The 27,373-nt window shown below is 32.0% G+C and overlaps 1 protein-coding gene across 16 annotated transcripts; it reads left to right on the forward strand.

Annotated features, from left to right (window-relative positions):
* Positions 1-653: 653 nt before the first annotated feature.
* On the forward strand, positions 654-26,345 carry LOC139521864 (splicing factor 45-like). Of its 16 annotated transcripts, none has more exons than XM_071315530.1 (16): positions 654-767; positions 10,225-10,294; positions 12,999-13,072; positions 13,959-14,054; positions 14,800-15,086; positions 15,512-15,604; positions 16,729-16,827; positions 17,067-17,165; positions 17,519-17,679; positions 18,487-18,546; positions 19,940-19,991; positions 22,863-23,014; positions 23,257-23,324; positions 24,468-24,566; positions 25,266-25,338; positions 25,972-26,345. In XM_071315530.1, the coding sequence occupies exons 1-16, from the start codon at positions 669-671 to the stop codon at positions 26,079-26,081; spliced, it is 1,692 nt and encodes a 563-aa protein (XP_071171631.1). In that variant the 5' UTR covers positions 654-668; the 3' UTR covers positions 26,082-26,345. The 16 variants fall into 16 exon arrangements, with proteins under 16 accessions (XP_071171631.1, XP_071171640.1, XP_071171649.1 ...); XM_071315539.1 differs by having other exon boundaries at positions 17,522-17,679; XM_071315564.1 differs by lacking the exon at positions 654-767 and adding an exon at positions 8,789-8,975.
* Positions 26,346-27,373: the final 1,028 nt, after the last annotated feature.

Below are 27,373 nucleotides of genomic sequence, written 5' to 3' on the forward strand. Positions count from 1 at the left end.
CGTTCTTTGTGTTGTGGGGCAGCTGATAGGAAAGAATTTCGTTCCCTTCAGTGGAGAAGCGGAAACCCGGATCTATCATGCCCTTCAGTGTGTTATCAGTGGAAAAGCTGGTACCAGTTCTTCTCTGGTCCTAAAATGTTGAAATATTGAAGAAGCTGTTACCAGACAATCTCAAACCATTCAGTGTTTCGATAGTGGAAAAGCTGAAACCAGGCTTCCCTGTATGTCCTTTAGTATTATAACAGTGAAGAAGCTTATCAGACTGTCCCACTTAGTTCAGTGTTGTATATAACAATGTGCAGAAATTGGTACCAGGCTATCTCTTACCTTCAGTTTTGTAACAGTGCAGAAGATGATGAAAGGCTATATCCTGCCTTCCAGTGTAAATTGTAACAATGTGCAGAAGATGATAATCATCCAGTGTTGTAACAGTGCAGAAGATGATAAAAGGCTATATCCTGCCTTCCAGTGTAAATTGTAACAATGTGCAGAAGATGATAAACATCCAGTGTTGTAACAGTGCAGAAGATGATGAAAGGCTATATCCTGCCCTCCAGTGTAAATTGTAACAATGTGCAGAAGATGATAATCATCCAGTGTTGTAACAGTGCAGAAGATGATAAAAGGCTATATATATCCTGCCTTCCAGTGCTGTAACAGTGCAGAAGATGATAAATTGCAATATCCTGCCCTCCAGTGTTGTAACAGTGCAGAAGAGGACAAAAGGCTATATTCTACCATCCAGTGTTGTAACAATGAAGAAGATGGTACCAGTTTTTTTTTTATATTATGATAACTTAAACGATTTTTTTTAATTAACATATAATTATCTGAAACCATAATAGATTTTTTTTCAAAATCATACCTAAAAGTTAAGTTCATAACACTATATTTACCCTTCATATTTTGGGCGTTAAGTTACAACATTATTTTTATTTATCAGATAAAATAAGAAATATAAAATTATAACACTAATCTGGACTGGGTTGCACAAACGTCTATTAAAGTTAATAGTCTATTAAAAGTACACTTACATTTAATAGTCTATTATTTGTGTTGCACAAATTTTAATTAGCGTTAATAGTCTATTAACTCACTATTAAATTTAATTGAACGAAGGAGCGCTATTAAAACCTTAATTGTACATCTAAAATTGATGCCATGCAAGTGCTTGGATTACCTGTAACCCAAAATCAGCCGAAAAAGTACCGTGACAGGCTTTTCAACTCGATGATTTGTCAGACTGAGAGCTTCGCACAGCCGGTGATATCCCACATTGTATGATTTCGCAACAAAAAGAATTGTTTTGGTTATCATTAAAATAATAAGAGAAAGAAAAGATAAAAATTGAGAAGTTCTTGAAGCATAAATGAGATATGAATGGGGTGGTGACGGGGAGGGGAATCAGAGGGGGCCTGGTCCCGAAATCAAGGTCTTAAAAGTATGTTATCCCGAGGTCCCGAATTTAAAGAAATTTAAATCCTGATATTCCGAAATTTGAAAGTAGAACCGGATCAAAAAAGGTCCTGCCCTCCTCATGAATCTATTAGGGGAAAATGGTTTTATTTTAAATACGGCAAATATCATTGAACTGATGACAAAAAAACTTTTGCCCGCATCCTTGGAAGTCCGCTCCAAGGTTCAAACTGAACTGTATTTCTTAGAAAAAGATCGTATAAAGTCCCGGTCAAATTTCGGAAACACGTTGCACATAATATTGTGAGTAAAATCATAAATTTAGAGGAAGATTTACAGTTATAAGTTTTCATACGTTTTTCACAGTGGAGCCAAAATTCATGAAATGCGCGGATACACAGGACTGTGCATCGTACGATAACAATATTATACCGTCAATGATTAAACCAGACTGAGTCTTTGCTATGAAATAACAAATAGGACCAAATGTGTTTTAGGTTTTCTTCGTAAAATCTACATCCAGCAGATCAATATTGGTGTCAACATTGAAAATTAATACACATTTTCCCTGAAATAGGTTGTATAAATGAAGAATGTAATCTCCGTTGACGTTTTGATAAAGAGTGCTTTCTTTCACGTCCGCATTTCTATCAAGTATGGCACGCCAAGTTAACATTTTAATGATTATTACAGATAGGAAACACAAATAACAGAACAGTGCATGCACAATATCATACATTGTTATTCGTAGGACATACGAGAAACTACGTGGTGATTTTTATATATTACACAGTAAACTAATGTAGATTTTTTTTAATTAAATATGGCATAGTGTAGATTGTCCCTAATATTTATAACCAATAATTCATATTTAACATTTTTTTTCCATCTGAAAACTGTAATATAGATGAAAAAGAAAGTATCCGACACTTTTGTGAATCTTGGGTATAAACTTCAAATAAATATATGATATTGACATGTGATGGTGTTCATAATAACATAAACAATTATTGGATTTATGGGGGTCAACGGACGTCAGCCAGGTATTCCGACACCCCACTGGTCCAACACCCCATAAGTCCGATAAAGATTAATAACTGCCGCAATAGAAAATATACTTCATGAGTAGAGGTTTATGAGGATGTGGATGTGGATTTACAGAAAAGAGAAAAATGGGGGAGGGGGGATTTAAAAAATAGAGAAAAATGAGGTCCTAAAATAATGGGCAAAAAGTATAAAGAATAGAGAAAATGGCAAACATTTGAAAGAATACAGGTACAACCCCCCTCCCCAATCCAGACACCCCTTGGTAGAATAATTGTTGACATGCGTTCTAATTTCACAGAAACAGATTTTAGCATGCCACCTATCTGGTATAACTATCAAAGAAATACCATGACCATATATATGCATATAAAGAAACTGAATACCTTGCAAGTTTTGGTAAAAGAAGATCTATGGGAACAAATTCTACTAAAAAAAAAGAAACGTCATCAGCAGAGCAGTCTCTCTTCATAAAGACAAATCATAGTGATCAAGGAACGACCATTTAGCTTCAAGGGGGTTATGTTTTTTTCCTAAAAAAATTATTCAGATCCCCAATTTGATGAAAAAAAGATATTCTGGTCAAGCAGATGAAAAAAACATATTTTGAATGCAGTAAATATAGTGTTAAACAACACAAGCAAACATGCGACACGAATATTACTCTTTTGACATCCACAAAAATAAACTGTCAGTTTTCAATATTCCGATTTACCAGCATTTTTTGCTGTTGTAAACTTATTTTAACATATTCCTCAAAGAGAACGCGGCAAACTTTACAAAGTTCTATTTGGTTTATCACTGTTTTTATAGTTCAATGAATTAACTTTTAAAAATAATTCACTCTTCAATTAAGTAGTGTATAAACATTGTTGTACATATAGACTAACTAAACTAATGTTCATCTCAAAATAATTCTGAACACTGAACCAAGCATCTCACATACAATCGTCTAAGCGGTAAAGCCTAACTGGAGCCTTAACTTTCTAATTCCTCTGCTTTGGGAGAGATACATAGCTGTGTATCGTCATGTTAGTTATTCGATTAAGCTTTACAAAGTTTATTTAGTTTGACAAAATATCGCTACACCGCGTCTCAATCATTCTTTATTTTTGGGGGTGAATACTACCGACTACTTTCATTTATACATATCTACCAAACAACCGTGTTAAATTGCCTGAGCCTGCTGCAAGGCAAATTAGCGGCGGTTCGTATTCAATACAAGTATGTACTTTCATTGTCTAGTGGCAGTTCAAGTGTCATTGACCTTTTTTCATGCCGGATGGCAACTATTACAGGGCCTATCTAAAATTTGTTTACTGTCAACTGATTGTTCTCGGCCTGAACATGCATGTCATAAATATTTGCCACTGGACATCACGCAAAATTGAAATATTGTATGTACTTTATGATATGTTACTTGTATTCTTATTTTGAGGACTCTCAGTGGGAATAGTTTTAACTGATGAGATTATTCTCTTGAAATCAAAATTATTAATTTAAAAAAGTTGTTCAATTATTCCATGTCCGACTTTTTGGGGTATAGGACTATTGGGGTGTCGGACTAATGGGGCGTCGGACTATTGGGTTGTCGGACCAATGGGGTGTCGGACTAATAGGACATCTGAATAACGGGGCTGCCCAGATTTATGATACTTAATTTCTCCCCTCGTGAATTTTTTCCTAGACTTTTCAATCCCTTTAAATAACAACACATGCAATTTCTTGTATCTTGTTTGAAATAAATTAGGGGCTAAATTTTTCTCATGGGAGATTAAAAATTTCTGATTTTACCACGATTGTGCCAAATACTATAATAGATATTGATAGCAGCTAGGCTAGCTACACTTTAAATAGTCATAAATCTACGTAGCACTGCGTAGCATTATTTAGCTGTTTCGATGTTGAACGCAATCCCATTGAAAAATGATGAAATCGCTGAAATCGTGTTCACGTCATGAAAAATTGATGAAAATCATGAAAATCATGATGACGTCGTGAAAAATGATGAAAATCGAGAAAATCGTGATGACGTTGTGAAAAAATTATTAAAATTGCAGAATTAAATGGAGCTTAATTGACTATTAAAATGTTAATAGTCACTTAATTGTCTATTAGTTAATAGTAGTATCCTTAAAAGTGATTCAGGCAACGCTATTAAATCACTCTATTAACTAATTGTCAATCAGATATTTAATAGTCTATTAGAAGTTAATAGTCTATTAACTTAATAGACGTTTGTGCAACGCAGTCCTGTGTTTAGAATGATTGTTATAAGTAAACCTAATGAGAGGGTTCATCTGAACTAGACGACATTTCATGGAAGCTTAGGTCAGCCAGTAAAACTGGTACTTAATAAATATGGATGTAACTTGAAATTTCAACAGAGTTGAGTTGCTGTATTATTTGCAAGCTTTAGAAATGAACTATTTATGAACTCGATATTAACGCTCAATAAACTCACAATGTTGTGCTTTTCTCAGACGGTTTATGACGTATTTACACCTTTTGATGTGTACCGGTTGATAGTAAGGTTGGGAAAACATGATTATTTTATCAGCTTTTATAGGTTTTGAAACAGCTCTCAGTAAAGATCAGTAAACTGTCAGCTCTCTTAGATCGATACTTTGCTGAAGGTCGTTCGGTGACCTATAATTGATTTAGGCTCTGTTGGATATTTGTGTAATTGCCAATTGTACTTCACCTTCTTATTTTATATAATATATATTCTATTCTTAACATCAGTATATGGCATCGAAAATAAGCTCCGTAATTTGATGACGAACTTCTAACCACCAGTCAAATGAGAAATACATAAGAGGTAGAATGTTCAAGACAGGTACGACGTCAGAGTAGAGTCATAAGTATCACAAGACAGTTATTTTGTATGCCACATGCAGTTAAATCACAAGTCCGACTATTAGAATACGAATGATAACAGTGCGTAGAAATAACCAGCAGCCAAACACTTTTAAAAAATAATAACATGATTCAACAAAATCTACAAAACCTTTACGAATGCGAAAACACTTGGCAATGAATTTCAACTAAAAAAACGTTTTATCATGTCAACTGAATCTGGAAATGTCAAAACTTGACAATCATCCAATGACCAATATATATATAAGAACTGCCTTTTCGTAAAAACAGCTGTGTAGACTGGGACAACTATAATGATGAGACATCATTGTCACAGCAAAATACTTTTAAACGTATTTCAAAGTGTCATTTACCAGATCCTTCAATGTACCTATCATATGTGGATCCAGCCGAAAAAAAGGGGGGGGGCATTTTGTGGGATAAATTGGTTGATTACTAGTATATATGGAATCACTGAGGTATGATTGAAGCGCCCACTTTTATTTAGGTCAGTCAGTCAACCTGATCAAAAGAGCCAAGTGAGCCCGCCCTTCATCACCGTTTTCTTCGTCCGTCGTCCGTTGTCGTCGTCCTTTATTATTTACAACTTGAACCTTCTCTTAAACCTCTTTGTCAAATGTGACCAAACTTGGCTACAATCATTATTTGGGTATCTAGTTCTAAAATATGTCTGACGACCTCAGCTGCCAACCAGCATGGCCACAATGGATTATAAAATAGAACATATAAAAGGTAAAATGCAAGTTTTGTCTATTATCTTGAAAGATCTTGAAAACTATTACGAGGACTATTGATAAAGACTGGACATTAGAAAGTTGAGATCTTCCTTCTTTTATTTAAAAATGTAATTATAAAAAAAAATGTGAAAAATACAATTATAGATCATTATAGTCAATTTGATTATTGTCAGTTTATTGTCTCAATACTATAATGCCATAAGCATTTAATATAAATATGTTTGTGCTAATACAAGAGTATAGATTTTGGCCTCAAATTTCAGGTTCATCTGACGAAAGATTTTTACCACTTTTTAAACACTTAAGTGTCTATTTCATTTGATTCAATTAGTTAATGTGAAAGATTTTAACTGATTTAGTCATTAAAACGATCCGATTCAAGCTCAAATATGAAAAATCTACCAAATTTGCCGAAAAATGTCACTTTTTAGATGTTTTTTGTCAAAAATGAAAGTGTCCGAATCCGTGTTCATCTTCAACCTTTATATATGTTATGTATTATCATAAAATACAACTTGCATTTCACACGAAAACCATCTAAAATTTAACTAAAATGCTAGAATTGTGAAGATTTCTGTAAAAGAGGAACGAAAGATACCAAAGGGACAGTCAAACTCATAAATCTAAAACAAACTGACAACGCCATGGCTAAAAATGAAAAAGACAAACAGAAAAACAATAGTAAACATGACAAAACATAGAGAACTAAAGAATAAACAACACGAACTCCACCAAAAACTAGGGGTGATCTCAGGTGCTCCGGAAGGGTAAGCAGATCCTACTCGACATGTGGCACCCGTCGTGTTGCTTATGTGATTACAAATCCGGTAAATAGTCTAATTCTGTAGGTCACATTCATGAAAGGGAAGGGGATTGTATAGTTACGACGTAAGGAACATATCCGATATCATTTCTGAAACTGTTATTCCATAACGGTCAACCAACTCGTGATGGCATCCGTAAAATTTACGAAGGGATGATTTCAACTTCACCGTTTGGAACTCTTGGTTTAATAGCTTCCTTGTGAGCAGCAACCCTCTATCAAGAAAATCATGATAGGAAATGCAAGCACGGGAATATCGTATCAATTGGGAGATATATACCCCGTATGCAGGTGCTGCTGGAATGTTGCTACTTAGAAATGGAAAGTTCACAATTGGAAAGCTGAAATCATCTCTTTTGTCGTAAAGTATTGTTTTCAACCGACCCTCATTGTCAATTTCTAGATGTAAGTCAAGATATGAAGCCGACTTAACTGTATCTGTAGTATCCTTTATCTCTAGTTCGATGGGATAGATGCGTTCCACATAGTTACCAAATTTTGAATTGTTTAGTGAAAGAACATCATCTATATAGCGGAAAGTAGAGTTAAAGGATATTGCTAACTTCTTATCTTTCTTATTTAGCATGACTTAATTGCGCTAGTACCCGTCCGATATCCGTGTATTGTATTGTCAAAAATAGTCCATATTTATGTAGCAGAGGCATTCTGCTGTCCAATAAATAAAACAGCTCACACACAAAAAATGTAACCTTTGAAAATGACTTTGCGCACCGTAAGTTAAACCTCCATGATGATTTTCAAAAGTTGTTGGTAAGGTTTAAGAATTCGCTTTCGAAATCTATTTATAATATAAAAAACAGCATTCAATTCTTATATTAATTAAATCAAAAAAGTTATACAACTATTAAATATGAGTTTAATGATAAGAAATTTTCCTTTTTTCAATTGTGAAGATTTCTGTAATTTAGCATGACTTAATTGCGCTAGTACCCGTCCGATATCCGTGCATTGTATTGTCAAAACAGTCCATATTTATGTAGCAGAGGCATTCTGCTGTCCAATAAATAACTAAAAGTTTACATTTTAACAATTTTGTAAAACTGCTATATTTTGCGGCTAAAACATTTTTTAAAAAGGGGTCTTACTGGACCTACTCCTTTTGTAATAAAAAATGTATTTCAAAACTGTTAGATGACTCCTAATAGAAGTTATTGTCATTAATTATTGACGAATGTTCAGTACTATTTTGTTTTCATGTTGTCTCATTATCTTGAGAACTATAAAAGATAGCGGAGCGAAACCTAAATAACAAACAAATGACAAAATGTAAAATCACAAAAATACTGAAATCCGAGGAAAATTTAAAACGGGAAGTCCGTAATCAAATGGCAAAATCAAAAGCTCAAACACATCAGACAAATGGATAGCAACAGCTGTCATATTCCTGACTTGGTACAGACATTTTCTTATGTACAAAATGGTAGATTGGACCTGGTTTTATAGCTAGCTAAACCTCACACTTGTACTGATGACAGTCGCATCAAATTCCATTATATCATAGTGATAGCGATGCGTGAAAAAAAACCCAGACATAATAGGTAAAAATGTCAATAATACAGCAGTCAACAGTGTGCTATTATCCTAATAAATGATAAAAAAAAAAAGAAGAGCTACGGTTCTCAGTGCAGCTAACACACAGCATATCTGAACTGGATAAATCTCTAGGTTTAAATTGTTATCAACATACAAAACTGTAGTCTTTGTATTGAAAGCTATTTCCACTAAAAATTGAATAGTCTTAGTCTAGAGCGTGCATAAACTATAACATGTATAAAATTTATGACATTTATTAAAATTGCTTCTAGTCTATCTCTATCATCTAGAACAATTTATCCGGAATTTGCTCATGTGTTATTCGTTTTGTGTAAACTTTTACAAAATATTTTCTGTCTGTGAGTCCCAAATTATTTTGTTTATTTTTTCATTTTAAGCAATTTTATAGACCTCTGCCTTTGATGGAAAGATAATTTGCCAAGTTTTATTATTAGGTTGATAGTTAAATGTGTATGATAAACTTTAAGCCTTATGTGCAATAAACTGGCAAAAATACCAAGGTAAATTAGAAAAGGGGGGTTGTTTGTGGAAAGGCACATGCCTACTAAATGGTCTGATATCTGATTCAATATTGGCAATAAAATACATATTAAAGCACATCACTCTCATATTCAGCATGCACTTGTTATACATAACCATTCTACATAATCTAATATTCTTATCGAATTCTAGATGACAGAAGTTAGAACCACATCGTTGTCATTGACATAGGCAAAACTTGCCTCCACAACTATGATAAGCAGGTTGTGTCACACCCAGAGAAAATGCACTTGTTTTTATCCACTGGGAGGTTGACTATCCATATTTGAATTATTGATTGAATTCTCAATAGATACAAACAAGAACCTGTGTGTTATGAGAATGAATCCTGGCTCTTACAACCAATCTGCAAGAACATGACAAGAGACATCAAATTAAAGTAGCCATATTAGACTTCTTCGAAGCATTTGTTACAGCATTACCCATCAAATTAATCCATAAACCGATATCGAATAAAAGCAAATACACATGAATGGCTTTTAAGCCTCCTTACTGCCAGATCAATGCATGGTGATGCCCACCATCAGGGAAATGTCCCGCGAAATATATGTTAAATCTGGGGGTACCCAAGGGCCTCGTCTTAAGATCATTCCTGTTTCTGTGCCACATAAACAACCTTCCAGACAGTGAAACGTCATCAGTTAGACTATTATCAGGATTATACAAAACAAATAAAACAGACCAAGACCAACACAACTAAAATCAGATTTGGATCAACTAGTAATTTGGGCCAACAAATGGGGGATGTGATTCATGCCAAAAAATGCTATATCTGTCTTATCAATTTAAAAAAAAAGACAATTCTACACACTAAATAACACATCCTTCAAGAGGTACAAGTGAACCCATACTTTAGACTCAAAATATCAAATTACCCGAAATGATACAAATGTATATCCACTGAAAAATCTTGGGATGTTTCAAAGCTAAAACTCAAATTAATAAGAACTTCCATGAAAAAAGATATAACACTATTTCTAGAGTACAAAACAGCTCACACAAAAAAAATGTAACCTTTGAAAATGACTTTTCACACCGTAAGTTAAACCTCCATGATGATTTTCAAAAGTTGTTGGTCAGGTTAAGAATTCGCTTTCGAAATCCATTTATAATATAAAAAACAGCATTCAATTCTTATATTAATTAAATCAGAAAAGTTATACAACTATTTAATATGAGTTTAATGATAAGAAATTCTCCTTTTTTCAGGCTGCTGTAAATATGTCGCTGTATGATGGCTTGGATGACAAAGATGATGGAACATCTAAAACAGATGTTGGTAGGTATATACATTGGACATTTACTGTAAGAATACATGTATGATAAATGTATGTCTGCCTGTAATTAGTGGGAAAAGGTGTATTGTCTGAAGATATTTCTGATTGTTGTATATGACGTGTACATGTTATTATTTTGTACAGGTTATTACCATTATGCCATTTTTTGAAGAAAAAGATAATAACTTGTACAAATCATTATTCTACCTTGGCCTTTTTCCTGACTACAACAATAGTTTCCCTTTAAACAATAATTTATTTTAAGTGCATCAGTATAAACTTGAAACATTTTTGAAATTTTTATTTGATAAATATGGTAGCTAATTTGTATACAGTTTCATGGTTAAGTAGGGTATTAAAGGATAAAAATAGAAAACATCAAATAAAATCTTCAAATAATTTAGTATTTACTTGTGAAAGATAAAGAGGTACTTTAAGTAATGTAAAGGAAGCCAAGTTAAGTTCCAAAAAGACAGCACTTCAAAAATAATTCTTAAGATGGCATGATGTTTTGAATGTAGCAGGAATTAAATTAATAAACTCATTTGCAAAGGAGACGAAATTATTTATTATTGTAAAGTTGACCAACTTTACCCTCTGCATGCCAAGAAATTACCTCCATTGAAATTCTGCAAATATCCCATTGAGCAAATTACATGGATGATTAATTTTGACCATTTGGTATATAGCAGTATTCTTAGCAAGAGGTACATAAAGGTCATAAATCAATTTGTTGAATGAAATTAAATCTGTATCTTCTAATATGTGCCGTAGGAGGTCCACCAGAATTTTTAGCTAGGATTTCTTGGCATGGATTAGAACAGCGCACTCTGAAGTTAAAATTGGTCAAATATTTATCAGGAGTTAAAAAAAGCACAATTTTCCACTATAAGCAGAGAAATTATCCGGATTTTCACTCATAGTCTAGTCAAAGTCAAAGACCATGTTGATTATCAATCATGTACTATCAGGATCACTGTTCAAAATTCAGTGGACTGCGACCGTAAAAGGCAGAAGTGGCTTACCAACTCACTGACATTGCTTTTATTTTTTGGAGCTCCATATATCCTGCATGGTGTTAATTGAAGGGAATTGCTTCTTTGGCTATAACTTTAATTTATGTATGATAGACAACTCCCCCCTCAAAGTCACGTGTCCGTAAAAATATAGAATGCTGACATAAAAAGTATGATGATTTCATAAACACATGAGAACAACTGACACTGGTCTGAATGATTAAGAATTGTGCAATTCCATAAAAAAAAAGTAGATAAATAATTATAATTAAACCCCAACTGTCAGAGAACAATTGAATATTTACCATTTAAAAATCAAAATAATTTGAAGAAAAGTTTCATTTTATTTATTCCTTTCAATGACTTTGTCACTTTGCACCAGTAGTCCGTATTTTAGTGGCACCTGGTTGTTCAACCAAATATGCTCAAAGTGTCATGTTTGCTGAAGTTATTACATTGTACTTAAAAAGCAGATAGAAGGAAAGAAATAAAAACTAAAAGATAGCGAGTATACAAGTTATTATCTTTTTCTCAACAAAAACTGAACAGGTAATTACTCTTACAATTATATTTGTACAAGTAATTACTCTTACAAAGTTTTTGTACAGGTAATAATTTGTACAAAATAATAAAATGTACTGGACATATACATTTAAGGATAATCAGTCAAATTAAGAAATAATTCATGGGGGCTTGAATATATCGTTATTTTACCATGGGTTGGCCCTTTATGACAAATATTTTACCCTGAGCGATAGCGAGGGGTAAAATATCGGCATAAAGGGACAACCCGTGGTAAAATTTAGATATATTCAAGCCCTCATGAATTATTTCGATTCTGATAAGACAAATATAGCAATTGTTTTGGTTCAAAGCACACTAGATGAAGGCAAATATTTGCCGTTCCCATAAATTAACCCACTTTAAGATTGGCGGTAAAGAACGGAGCAAACAGATTTAGTGACATGCTCAAACTATTTACAATAATATATTTAGATAGATTTGGATGAATTTTAATGATAATTTACTTATATATCTTCTATGTATATGAAAAAGGGCTTATCTCATTGTACATGTCAAACACGTGCTCAATATCCATACCTTTTTGGTTGAATGTTGACAAACAGGTGACAATCGTTAAACTTCGGCTTCAAAACACGAACTTTAATTACCTGCCATATATTGAGCACGTGTTTGACATGTACAATGACATAAGCCCTCCGGGTGCGGGAATTTCTCGCTACATTGAAGACCTGTTGGTGACCCTCTGCTGTTGTTTTTTATTTGGTCGGGTTGTTGTCTCTTTGACACATTCCCCATTTCCATTCTCAATTTTATTATACCACATTTTAGTATTGTTTGTTTACGTTTCATTCTGGTGATGATTTTCGGTATCAGAAGCGTGTATTTTCCCGAAAAATGCTTAAACTATTACGTTATCATTCTATGACGTCGTGTACTCCATCCATAAACAATCATATGACGTGGGAGTACAATCAGAACAGCCCAACCAATATATTCATATTTTACCATGGGTGTGTACTCAAAGCGTTTGAAGGACGTCATATTAGAATTCACCTTTAAAGAAGATAAAGCAACCAATTTAAATTAAATGAGTATATTCTGAATTAACTATTACACAAGTAAACTAGTTTGAAAATGATGACCTTTGATTTTATTTCCATTTAAGCTGGATGGTCATCAAGTTTAAAGTTAATGCAGTCACAGTTACAGGCAAAGAAAGCTAATTTAATGCAGGTGAAGGTATGTACATAATCTGGAAATAGTTTTAATAGTAGAGCTCTTACAATGCACTTAATCAATCTGTACTCATCTTACTGTTGACAATGGAAATGACTTATAATTTAATACACAAAATAGCGCTATAGTGCTGAAAATGGCAGTTAAAGTCATATGAAACGAGTGACCGGTGAAAAATAATGTTATTCCAATTATTGAACTAATGCATGCAAACATCATACACTTAGTCTTCTGTGCACTATTTTAACAATTTTTTTTGCATACATTTCGTATGATTGTCAATTTTATTTTCAATCGGTCAGTATTGTTGTGAAAATATGGCAGGTAATTAAAATTCGTGTATTGAAGCCGAAATTTAACGATTGTCACCTGTTTGTCAACATTCAACCAAAAAGGTATGGATATTGAGCATGTGTTTAACATGTACAATGAGATATTTGTTTATTTTAAGGACATCTATGCGTATTGCGATCACCGGATTTTTACAAGATGGGTCACGCTAAGGTCACTTTGAATACGGAAAATATGTCTGGGGGAATTGCTTCCTGGAAGCAAGCAATTAAAATAAAGTAAACTTCTTCATGATATGAACAAATTAAAGAATTTTCTCCAGAAAAAAGTATATGTACATAAGTTTTATAATGAAAACTATCCATTGAGTTATAAAAAACATATGCATTATTTTAATTTGAGGTTTCTTATGACTTTAACACTTATCAATCAATTCAACAAGCAGAATAATAATTTATCAACTTATTTTTGACAGAGCTTTAATAGTTACCATGGAAATATTGCAAGTAATTATTTCAACTTAAAATTGTCCAAGCAGATACAAAATTGAAACTTAAGAACTCATTTAAAAATATTCAAATGAAATATTTATTTTCAGAAACAGAAGCCCAGCAGTAATACAATGGCTCCTGTCATAGATTTGAAGAAGAATGACTTGTACAGTGATCTGCATTTTAATATGTTAACAGGCAGAGTAAGTTATAGGCACACACATAGTGAAAGTTAGCTGAGGATTGATATCACAAACCTAGTAAAAGTTAGCGCATGGTTAAAGGTACAAGCCTAGTAAAAGTTAGCTGAGGATTGATAGCTTAAACTTAGTCTAAGTTAGCATATGGTTAAAGGTACACAAACCTAGTAAAAGTTAGCTCAAGGTTGAAGACAACCTAGTGAAAATTGACTTTTCCCTGAAAAGTGTCATATTGTTAACTTTAATATATATTTTTCATGCTGTTAATGTAGCAGAATTATCAGTTCTTTGTGAACTTTTAATTTCCAAATGATGAATTAAAAAACAATTGATGGCTTTTTGATGCTCTTGATATTTTGTAAGACCTCAATAATAGTTTATGATACAACACATCTAGTTCAAAAATGATTAGAAGATTTTAATTGTTAGCAGTAATTTAAGATCAGATGTTCTCTATAATTTCTGAAAATAAACGAAATGTCTCAAAATTAGTGCCAAAAAAAATTATACTGTAATATTTTTGAGAGTCTTGTTCAAAACATTTATTCCATGGCATGTGAAATTTAAACCATGGATATTAATCTATATGTCTTTTAAATGAGACCAAAAAATCAAACCTTGGCTGCCTGTTAAAATGAACAAAAAAGTGTCTCTAAATGTTGAAATATATCAAAATAAATATTCAGTTCACTGAGATAACATTTGTTTCTAGTAAGAGTGTAAACTTATGGTAATTAATATTTTTCAGTTAGAGAGATTATCCGAGAGTACAACAGGTGGCTCCCCCTTTCTACCTCCTGATCCTTCGTCCTCATTAACAGGTGTCGTTGATGAGTATGACCCTTTACGTCCTAATGATTACGAGGACTTCACAAAGAAAAGAAAGGAACAAAGATTGAAAGAGAGAGAGGAAGAAAAACATAAAAACTTTGACGATGAGAGACGGTTTGGTGATTCAGAGGAAATAGAACCTAGACGAAGATCAGATGACAACTGGAATCGTAACCATAGAGATAGTCCAGACCAAAGACAAAAGTAAACAAATTTATTAATAAGAAAAAATGAAACAGAGACATAAACTTAAAAGACAGTCTCTGATTTAATAAAAGTTTATTTTTGCAGAGGAATATGGGATGGATGTATATGAAAATATTCATACATTAGAACAACTTTTTTTGTAGTCCTTCAGTCTGATTAGTTGCTCCAAGTTCTTTAACAATGATCTAATCTTTTTGTGTCTAAGACAGACCATATTTTCTATAAATTTGAAAATAATATATTCTGTACATACAGTCACATGGAAAATTTGAAATATGAAAAAAAATCATAATTAGAAATAAAAACCAAAAACACACAAATTGCTTTCTACACAAATTTCTCTTTTAATTGAGGTTAAATTTTTATTTTATGAACTGAATGTTGAAAATTGCATGAATACATTTTTGCTTGTAATAATGAAGGCTTGGAAAGGATGACGAACCTCCTCAACGACATCGTAACAACAAAAACTGGAATAATGGGGAAGATAACTCCGTTTATGAACCGAGACAGAAGTAATATATAATTAATGATGTCACTCTCCTAATAAGAAGTGACTATCAATTTCTTAGAAGTGCTGTGTGGCAAAAATTATTGATTTCTTAGACATACTGTGTGGCATAAGTCATAAATTCTCATCAGATGATTTAATTTTTGATAGTTTGTATATTACATTTTCAATGAGTATTGTTATCACAAAGAACAAGACTAACAGTAGGTCAATACTCATGTTATGCATCTTCGCTAGCTAAGGGTTACGATCAACTCCCATACTCTCCACCTTTGGCAGATTAAGCCAACATTTGTGATATCAATGTTGCGCCATCTATCGGAAGATTAAGACACGCCCATTCAGAATACATTATTCCTGACCAATGTTAGCACTTGAAGTCTTCAATTTGAAGGTATAAACACGGTAGAGTCTAGATTCTACACACTTGGTAAAGCCGGAAACGAAAATATATGTTAACATTCATGCATTTGTGCAAGGAACATACACAGGAACTTCTTTTAGTTGATTAAAAACATTCAAGTTGTCACTAGTTATAGTCGTATGTTTAGTGATGTAAAGACTTGTTGCACAATAAACACGTGGCAAATGTTTACAAATACCTGTATACAGATAAACCAAAGTGATATACTGGTACGAAATCTCCTGGTACCCTGTTTCTGTTGCAAACAACTGATTACTTGTTTATGTCACTCACTGTTTATTTTGGTGTCATCTTCATAATCTGCATCTATTCTGAGAAATGTCAATTTCTTTACTGGACGCCAAGGATTTTAAAAAAACTGTACATTTAAGGTTCAATGTTCATTACGTTGTTAAAAAATTAAAGTAGTTGATATGGACATCTTACAATGTATGATGCATTGTTAAAGAAATAAAAACTGGAGGGCTTTTATAACTGTTCGTGATCATAACTTTTTTATGAGTTTGACACCCATATAATTGAGCAAATTCAAGATAAGTGTTATTAATGACATGAAGGATAGATACCGCAAATCAAATTTTGTACTTTAGACATGCATTTTGTCAACTGATGGTTTTTTTTTTAGAAATTACAACTTTTCAAATTCAAGTTAAGAAAATACTTTGCATTATAGTTAGTTATAAGGTATACTTGTTCTAATAAAGGTCTGGAAATGATGATGATACTCCACAAAGACATGGGGGTAGATACAACAAAAGCTGGAATCATGGTGAAGAAAGTCCCGGTCATGACCCCAGACAAAAGTAATATATACTAATAAACTAAGTGTTTCATATCTAATCAAGTATAATTTCCCCACTTAAGTAGAGTTAATTTAGCCTCTAATAATTTTTGACTAGTGTCCTATAGGAAACACACTGAAATATTTCAATCAGCAATTCTACAGATATAGAATTATAATGTTAGGAGTGCATGAATGACACTTGTTTATAAAAATAATATGCATTGCTATTGTATTAAATATATACTTATAATTATACAGGTCTGGAAATGATGATGACACCCCACAAAGACATGGTGGTAGATTCAATAAAAGCTGGAATCATGGGGAAGAAAGTCCAGGTCATGACCAAAGACAAAAGTAATGATTAAATTCAACAGTGTTACAATTAAATTTTTATGCTGTCAAATTTTTCTCCCTCAAACAGATTTGAACTCACACCTTTGATACACTTCAGCACCAATGGCATAGCCTCATGTCCATGCTCTATATACTAATTAATCATCATGTCTCAAGTGTAAAATAAAAGTATAGTCCACCCTTGAATCAAATGAAATATAAAATTTATCCAATCAGGCCAATAAGATAAGTCTCAAATTCATTTGAATTTTGCCAGTTGAATTATAAAAGCTTTTTTAATGGCAATTATTTGACAAAATATAAACTTTGAATTCAAGAACAACTCTTTAGCTTCCTATTATATGTTTATTAAGTAGGAGAGGAAGAAGAGACCACAATCGTGACAGAAACAGAGATCGAGATCGTAGTGATGATAGAGGAGGCGGAGGAGGAGGAGGAGGTGGAGAGATGGACAGATTAAGGAGGAGACATGAAGAAGAAGAGGAAGACTATGAGAAACCAAAGAGACCTTCTGGTATTTAAGTCATTGTTGTGGAATGTTTGACCATATAAAATTAGTGCATTATCATGTTATCTTTGTTCACTCCCATTACTTTGTCTGAAATTCAAATAGCTTTTTTGAAGACTAGTGATTAATTTTTTCTACTGTATTATAGCTACAGGTAAACGGTAACACCCATAGTCAACTCACTGTAACAACATTTAAATTTTTTCAATTTTTACTCTGATGTATAAAAACGTAACAAAAGTAGGGTATGTGCACAAATAGCAAAACCTGACATATGGAACCCTTTCACTAGACGAAAATTATGGCATTAGCATTAAATGTGAAATGTAGTACACAGATCTAATAAAAAGAAAGGATATGGGTATTCATTCATGATAAAAATTTAGAACATGCACATCACAAACAAAAGATCTAGTTTGGGATTTCAATTTGATTTATTACTACCTTACTACTTCAATTATTGGAAAAGGAATACTTTGGAGGACTATGGTCATTATTTGAGATATATCCAACAAAGTCAAAAAAGAAATTGATGTTATAGAGATGTTTTGAATAGTTTGCTTTGTAATCAACATTCAAGAAACAAGTTTTAAAACACCAAAAAATGATTAAGAGATAACGAAAAAGCAGGTACTGTTATGATGATGTTTTAAATTAGGTTTTTTTATCAGTGAAAATTTCATGTAGAATTATTGAATGTCGAGGATATAACAGCCTTTTGATATAAAATTTAGTTAACCAATTGAATGTTGATGATATTAGAGTCTTTTGATTTGGATATTCTGCATGTACATGATAATTGTTTATTTACAGGAGGTATGGGAGCAGCTATAGCACCACCATCATCACTAATAGAAGACATCCCTATTGATTGTAAGTATTTACTCAAGCCTCGGAAAACAACTTTTTCTTTTATTTCGAAGAACCTTAAATGTATAAAAAGCAATATTGAAGGAAATTCTAGCAGAAAAGTCAAATCTTTTATTAAAGTTTAAGTGATAAAAAAATGAAAAAAAAGTCTCGGTAATGTTTGTTTTCAATTTATACAATTATCCTTCTTTTAATAGAATATAGATAACTTCAAGGAATGGGGTATAGTAGTTATACATTTGTCATTTTTGAAGAATTTGTTTATCCACATATGTGAAAAATGTGTTTCTTCAGTCATTTATTGTCGAGCCTTCGACTTTAGTCGAAAAAGCGAGACTAAGCGATCCTACATTCTGTCGTCTTCGGCGTCGTCCACAAATATTCACTCTGTGGTTAAAGTTTTTTGAAATTTTAATAACTTTCTTAAAATATCCTCGGTTGGTACTAAACTTGGACAGAAGCTTGTTTATGATCATAAGATAGTATCCAGAAGTAAATTTTGTAAAAAAATAAAATTCCATTTTTTCCGTATTTTACTTATAAATGGACTTAGTTTTTCTACCGGAAAATATTACATTCACTCTGTGGTTAAGGTTTTTAAAATTTTAATAACTTTCTTAAACTATCCTAGGTTGGTACCAAACTTGGACAGAAGCTTGTTTATGATCATAAGATATTATCCAGAAGTAAATTTTGTAAAAAAAATAAATCTATTTTTCCGAATTTAAAACGTAGATTTTCTGCCATGAAACAACACATTCACTCTGTGGTTTAACTTTTTAAAATTTTAATAACTTTCTTATACTATTTTGGATTTGTACCAAACTTGACAGAAGCTTGTTTATGATCTAAAGCTAGTATTAGGAATACTAGTATTTGAAAATAACTAAATCTATATTTTCATATTTTACTTTTAAATGGACTTAGATTTGCAGCCAGGAAACAACACTCTGGTTAAACTTTTAAAAATTTTAATAACTTTCTTATACTATTTTGTAATTTTTTCTTAACTTGGACAGACAGAAGCTTGTTTATGATCAAAAGCTAGTATCTAGAAGGAAATTTTGTTTTCTTCCAGTTAACATTACATTCAGTCTGCAGTTAAGTTTTTAAACATTTATTAGATTCATAAACTATCCTGGATTTTTACAATACTTGGACAGAAGCTTCTTACAATCAAAAGATAGTATCAACAGGAATATTTCATTGATTTATTTCCTCATTTTTGTTGAGCCTGCGATTAACAGAAAGAGTAGGCGAGACACTGGGTTCCGCAGAACCCTTACAAATTTTTATTTCAAAGAAAACCTTTCTCACTTTAGCGAAAAATATTCATAGTATAGGTAACATGGTCAATGACTTTTAAATGAACATTATATGATTTATTTCATTTTAGCACCAGGCAGGCCTCAGTCCCCGACACTTCTTGGTCAGAGTATGGGCTTAGGGTAAGTATTAAGCTCCAGAAACCTGTCTTCAATAGAATATGGGCTAAGGGTAAACTATTAATGTACTAACTTAATTTACTAGTTTCAAATTTTTTTATACCTGCATGTTGAAGTACAGAAAAAGAACTGTGGCAAGAGTCACTAATATTTGATGAATTCACACTCAATTTAACATAAACATTGCAAGTTCTCTGATAAACTTTTATACAAATATGTTTAATATATATATAAAGAATAACATCAACTATCTGATATGGAATATCAGAAAGAATAATCAAAATATAATTGAGCTGTTCTTAATCATATATATAATTATAATATTCATACATAGAAACAGTAATTAAAAGAATTCACTGGTCTTGAAACTTTTTGGGGAAAGACGGCTTCAAGCCGTCAATCCCCTATGGGATTGACCAGAGTGACACTCCCTCACATCATTAATTTTGATTTTATACATGTTATAGTGTGGAAAACCCCCCAACAAATCTTACTTAGATTGAAGAGAAGGAGACCCAGAAATGAATAGTTTGACTTTAAACACTTTTTTACACATTTCCCTTCTGTTTCTCACAAAATTATCGTATCTTGAACTCTCCTTTACACTATTAACGCTTATTTTACAATCCGGAAAAATTAGTATGACGAGATATTCTAAATATATCCAACCTACATTGCATTTTATAGTGACGTCATTCTTGGAAGAAGCAGGGATATCCTTCACCAGTTCACTGGTTTAATATTTCAATCATTCTTAGAGATCGTGCACTAATTACAAATTTGTATTTGTTAAATCTAAACATAATATTGTTTACTGTAGATGATTTAAACATCAACATACAATACTTTAATTTGTAGGTCAACAACTTTCAAAATCAACAAAGATCGTGGGGTTACATGAGACAGGGGAAAGAAACGATTTTATTACTTTTTTCGAGTCCTACTAATCAGAGACAAGAAGCGTCAAAAAGCGACAAGAAGCGTCAAGAAGACTATTTAGCGACAAGAAAAAAATATTCTTCTTGTCGCTTCTTGTCGCTAATTAGTCAGACCACTTTTTCTGTAAAAATTCTGAGAATCTTCCTCCAATTCAGGAGCACCTCAATTGATGAGTAATTATCCACTAAAGTAAAAGTTAATGTATTTAAACACTTCAAATGTAACATTTCATTGGATTAGTAGTCTTCTATTAAAACTAAATTTTTGTGTACCTACATAATCATTGTAATGGTAAAAAAAAAAATAATAAAAATTTGCATTTTGTAGTTTAAACATATTTATTATTTACAAATATTTCAAAATTAAGATTTGGAAACAAGCTTCACACAGTTTACATCTCTCATATTGTTTTTTTTTTTTATTAGTACCTGATTCCCTGTGATGAGAGTTATAACTCCGAACTTCATAAAATTCATTGGACATTTAAAACTGAATAGATTTTTCAGTCCACACTTTCTAAAGAAAAAACCTAAAAATCCAAGAGAACTGTCACAAAAAATAGAAAATGGCCCGAGCCTGCAGTTCAGTAGTACACAATCAAGATTTCAGAAAATATTGTAGTTGTTGTGAAATGACAGAATTCAGTTGAGTTTTATAATTAGCTATCAACTTTAATCAAATGTTTAGATTTAGAAGATGCAGATCTCTTTCATTGGTCCAAATTGAATCCTAAACTAAGGAAATGAAATTACATAAACAACAATTGATTTCAATATTGTCAACCTTTCTACATGTTCTAGCTGTTCTCTTTTTCATTCTTCATATGAAAACTATCAAAAGATACCCCCCCTTTCCAAAAACATAATTAAATAGAAACAAGGGCTGTCTTTCCCCTCAGAGCTATTCAGCTCTTTGATTAAACAATTACCATGGTCTTCTTTGTTTCAATCACCATAAACTTCTGTTTGTATCTTGTTCTAATCTGATGAACAAAAATAGTTCCATCATTAAAGTTTGACATTTTTATATGTATTGCTCGACAGAGAAAATTCTATTCATTGACTTGCTAGACTATTTTAATATTACTCTGGAGTATATAACTATTTATACTGCACTCGTTCTATTTGAGCAGTCAAATTGTGTTGACCGTATATTTCTATGTCATATACAGTCACTGACATGATATCACTTTTCCTCATGAATATTTAAATAGAAATTGCCAAGATTATAATAAATTATTCATACGACCTATTCAACCTGTTCTCGTTTTCAATGTATACAACGACTCAAACTGATTTCTATTGCAATTTTTATAAAAAAAAAACATATTTCACTTGTTAATATGTTTGGTCTGCATACTATAAATCATTATATTTATGCTTATTGTTGGTAATTTAGTTCATTCTTAAACAAACTCGTTCACCATTGATTGCGAATTTTAACAGGTAAATGTACATTTCATCGTGTTGTATATTTCTCCGCCTGCATGATATGAGGCCTTTTTATAAAAGGGGGAAGTTTCCCAATATTTAAATCAATGGTGACATTAACACATTAAACAACAATTGAAAATATTTTTTAGATTGCAGTATAAAGACAATAATAGTGCATTGACTTGATATATCAACGATATAAGGATTCGGCACGAAACAGGGAAAAAGATGGCAGAGCCTCGCATTTCCCTGTTTCTAAGCCTCATCCTTATATCGTTGATATGTCAAGTCAATGCACTATTAATGTCTATTTAACAGGTTAACTACTGTCTGGTAGGACATTCTGGTACATGGTCAAGTAAGATCCACTAAAAGAAGTCAAATCAGGCATACAAATAGTGCCATTTGTGAAAAAAAAGTCAACTGCTTTATATTTCTTTACACAACTAACCATAGGAATACTTTTTATTGTAGTCTAATTGTACTTTTGTTTACTTTTCAGAGGTTCAGTGGCATCTAAGATTATGGCCAAATATGGTTATAGAGAAGGTCAAGGGTTAGGTAAATCTGAACAGGGAATGAGTACAGCTTTGTTTGTGGAGAAGACGAGCAAGAGAGGAGGAAAAATTATACATGAAAAAGATATTCCTAAAGGTAAATAGCAGATAATATATAGCCTATCATAGTCATGGATAAAAAAAAAACTAAAAAATTTTGCATCTATAACATATTTTAAAGAATAATTATACTGTGAAACATGTTTGTCGATAAGAATACAGAATGATGTTCAAAACAAAAATAAACACAAACATTTTTGTTTATAACGTCATTTAAATATTGAAGACATTTTGTGAGGCTTATTATATTTATTGTATGTTCATATTTTATATTTTTAGAACCTCCAAAAGAATTACAACCAAATACAAATTTGTTGAGAAACCCAGCAAAAGTTATTTTATTACGAGTAAGTAGCAGTCTTCCCTATTATTTTAGAAGTTAAGACACCATGTTGATTTTCATATTATGAATATTCGGATGACTATATTTTGTATATTGGATCCTTGCAAGGACTACAATACATGTTGCTCATACAGGGTTCACCTGACCTTGACCTTATTTAATGGATCAGTGATCAAGGTTTAGTTTTCTTGGTCAGTCTTATCTCATATACTATAAGTATACATCAACTATATTTAGTGTAAATTGATTTTACGGTGTAAATTCCATGCTGGTAGGGATCAACTGACCTGACCTCGTTGATTAAAATAAATTTCCATCAATGTTCATGAATGCTTTTGGTGCATTCAAGTCATTTCAAAATATGACGTCATACAAATAAAACGCTAAAGCTGAAGGTTTTTCCCGTTATGTTAACCATTGAAATTTATATACTATTACATTAAAATGGTTCTTTTGAGGTAGTTGTTGTTTTATTTGTATTCTAATGCATTATTTTTATATTTACTGATTTCAGCACGTCAACGTGGCGGCTCCTTAGTTACGAAATTTCATCTTTGGATTTGACCATAGCTTACCAGAAAAACATGTAGATTAAAAAATGGCAAATGTTAGGTCTGAGAATTAATGAATAAAGTTCATTTTTTCTAGCTATTATTTACGAAATAATTGATGTAAGCTACAGATTTATTAGAAAATTTAAGCTTTATCTAACAGAGAGTAAAAAGGAACAGCCGCACCGCACACAAGGCATACCCACCCTCGCGTCAGTTTTTAAATGACCGTATGTGTCCTATTAGAATCGAAATAATTCATGGAAGCCATAGATTTGTTGTAAATTGACACATGGCCTGAGTCGTAATATTTGTTAATTTTATCCCTCGCTAACGCTCAGGATAAAATTTGAATATCACAGCCAAGGCCATGTGTCAATTTATAACAAATCTATGGCCATAGATTTGTTGTTAATTGACACATGGTCTGAGCCGTGATATTTGTTAATTTTATCCCTCGCTAAGGCTCAGGATAAAATTTGAATATCACAGCCCAGGCCATGTGTCAATTTACAACAAATCTATGGTTTCCATGAATTATTTCTTAAGTTAATTGAAAAAAAATATGAATTAATGATATATTTTTATGTTTCCAGAATATGGTTGGTCCTGGTGAGGTTGATGAGGATTTAGAACCAGAAACTGCTGAGGAATGTGGAAAATATGGAAAAGTTATTAAATGTGTCATATTTGAGGTAATGGAATTTTATATACTGGTAGGAAACATGTGTATAGATCTCCATTAGGTTGAAATATTTTTATACTTGAGATAGTTTGATTATGTATTCTTGATATGAATAATGTGAACTTTTTGAATGATATATTTGTCATGTGTTATGTGTAAGTGTTTTGTATATTATTGAAGAAATCAGATATATGTCCTTTGTCATGGACGTAATGTACATTGTCTCAACCTTTGAAGGTCATCATTGATCTAACGAATAACCAATGCAATGCTGTAATATTGTCTTGTGAAGCTGGATAAGCCAATCAGATTAACAAATATCACTTTTTTGTATCACACTCTGTGCAGTGAATACAAGAATTGTCTATTCATGCAAGAAATAGATAACAAGCCACAACCATAAGAGAAATTTCATTTTAAAACTTAAATGTAGTCACATTATGCATGTTTTATACATTTCATCTGATGGTGTAATGGTACACACAAAAGGATGTTACTTTCAGAATCACAATATCTTAAAGTTTATTTCAAGTCATGCACTTATTTTATTTAAAGTAAACTCTCTGAAATGCTATTTTTATGTCTTTTATACCAAGTAATGTAATTTAAGATACCAGGTTTTATTATAATATATGATATTGAACATTTAATGTATTTTTAGATACCAGGTTTTATTATAGTGTATAATGCATACCATTTATTGTTTTAGATACCCGGTGTTATAGAAGAGGAATCTGTCAGAATTTTTATTGAATTTGATAAAGTTGATGCTGCAATTAAAGGTATAGTTTAACAAAAATAACATAAACAATCTGCAATGGTTATGAAACAAATGAACTCATCCATCCATACAAACTTCAGTCCAAGCTGCACATTTATTACAAATATCAACAAAAAAATATGTCATTGAATGGTGATTGAATACTTTGGCTGCTTAATAAATGTGTATAATAAGTGAACTAATATAAAGATGTTTTCTAGTTTATTTGCTTGCTTTTTTTTCTTATATTTTCCATGAGTTTCCATTTGTTAATTTAACTTTGACATAACAGTTTAAAACTAATGTGAGTGGACAATAATTCAATAGCAGTACAGTTTATAAAGAAAAGTCAAATCTACTTTGTGTTTTGTATATAGCAATCCAAGTATATAAAACATAGTCATCTTTTTGTTCAACTTCTTGTATCATATGACTTCAGGTTCATAGCCAAGAATTACCATGGGGAAGTTCGATACAATCATATCAACTTTAACAGTTACAATTCAAACAGAACATTGACTTCAACATTGCTTCTTTGTTTTCAAGAGAGGGTTTGTACAAACCTCTTGAACCCCCTTGCTATGGCTGTGGACCACAAATTATTTTTATGTATGATTACATGTATTCTAATATCACATACTATTTATACTTTCAGCTGTTATTGATTTAAATGGACGATTTTTTGGAGGAAGGACTGTGAAAGCCTGTTTTTATAATTTAGATAAATTCAGACGATTGGATTTAGCTGATGAAATAATAGATTGAAATAAAATTTACAATTTAATAGAGGCAGCTTGTAATAAATCAGGAATTATGAAAATCAGATATATAACCATTATTACTGAAGAATTCCCAAAAGAGGATATAGTAAATACATCCTCTGTGATCTGTTGACTTGAAGTGACTTGTGTATGAATAACAAGGTTTGGAGATTTCTTATTTTACAGCTGCATATCATGGATCAAATTAAAATTTGATCTGACGTGTGATCATCAATCATCAAGTGTAAATAAAGTACTTCCTCCCATCTTTTTTTGTTTATTTCATGTCGTCTTCAGCTGACTGCAATTAAAAAAATCTCCATGAATTTTCAAAACATGGCATTTTAATATATTCAGAGTTGCGACTTTAAACCTGATGGCTAAAAATTTATTTATCTTGTGAATCACATGAATTTTTAATACCAGTCAATGTTATTTTAATTGTTTAGCCTGCTACTTTTGTTGCAGAAAGCTCTACATAGGGATAGTGATCTGGCTGCGTTGGTGTTGGCCAACTTCTTAAAAGCTTAATATTTTAGAAGGTGGAAGACCTGAATGCCTCATTCTTTGTATATAGATGCCTTATGTTACAAAGTTTTTGTCTGTCACATGTCCATTGTCCTTGACCTCATTTTCATGGTTAAGTGACTAATTAAAAAAAAAAAAATTTTGTAATGTTAATTTCTCTCTTATTATGAGTAAAAAGATAATCATATTTGGTATGTGAGTCTCAGTCAGACAGTTTTCACTTGACTTCAGCCTCATTTCATGGATCAGTGAACAAGGTTAAGTTTTGGAGGTCAAGTCCAAATCTCAAATACTATAAGCAACAGGTCTACTATATTTGGTGTATGGATGGATTGTAAGATATATACTGTCCAACTGGCAGGTTTCATCTGACCTTGACTTCATTTTTATGGTTCAGTGGTTATAGTTAAGTTTTTGTGTTTTGATCTGTTTTCTAATACTGTATGCAATAGGTCAACTATATTTGTTGTATGAAAATATTTTACAATGTACATGTCAGTCTGGCATGTTTTATTTGACCATGACCTCATTTTTACAGTTCATTGGTTTGTTTTTCTAATGCTATACGCAGTAGGTCAACTATATTTGGGTATGGAAAATGATTGTAAGGTGTAAATGTCTGCCTGGCAGGGTTCAGCTGACCTTGGCCTCATTTTCTTGATTTATTTAAGAATTGAATGCTTCTTTTTGTAAATTCATTGTGGTGTTAAAGCTTTGACCGAAGTACATTCTAAAAAATGTGCGCATGGTCAACGCTTTGACAACCCT

This window comes from Mytilus edulis, chromosome 1, assembly GCF_963676685.1.
Source record: "Mytilus edulis chromosome 1, xbMytEdul2.2, whole genome shotgun sequence".
NCBI lineage: Eukaryota > Metazoa > Mollusca > Bivalvia > Mytilida > Mytilidae > Mytilus > Mytilus edulis.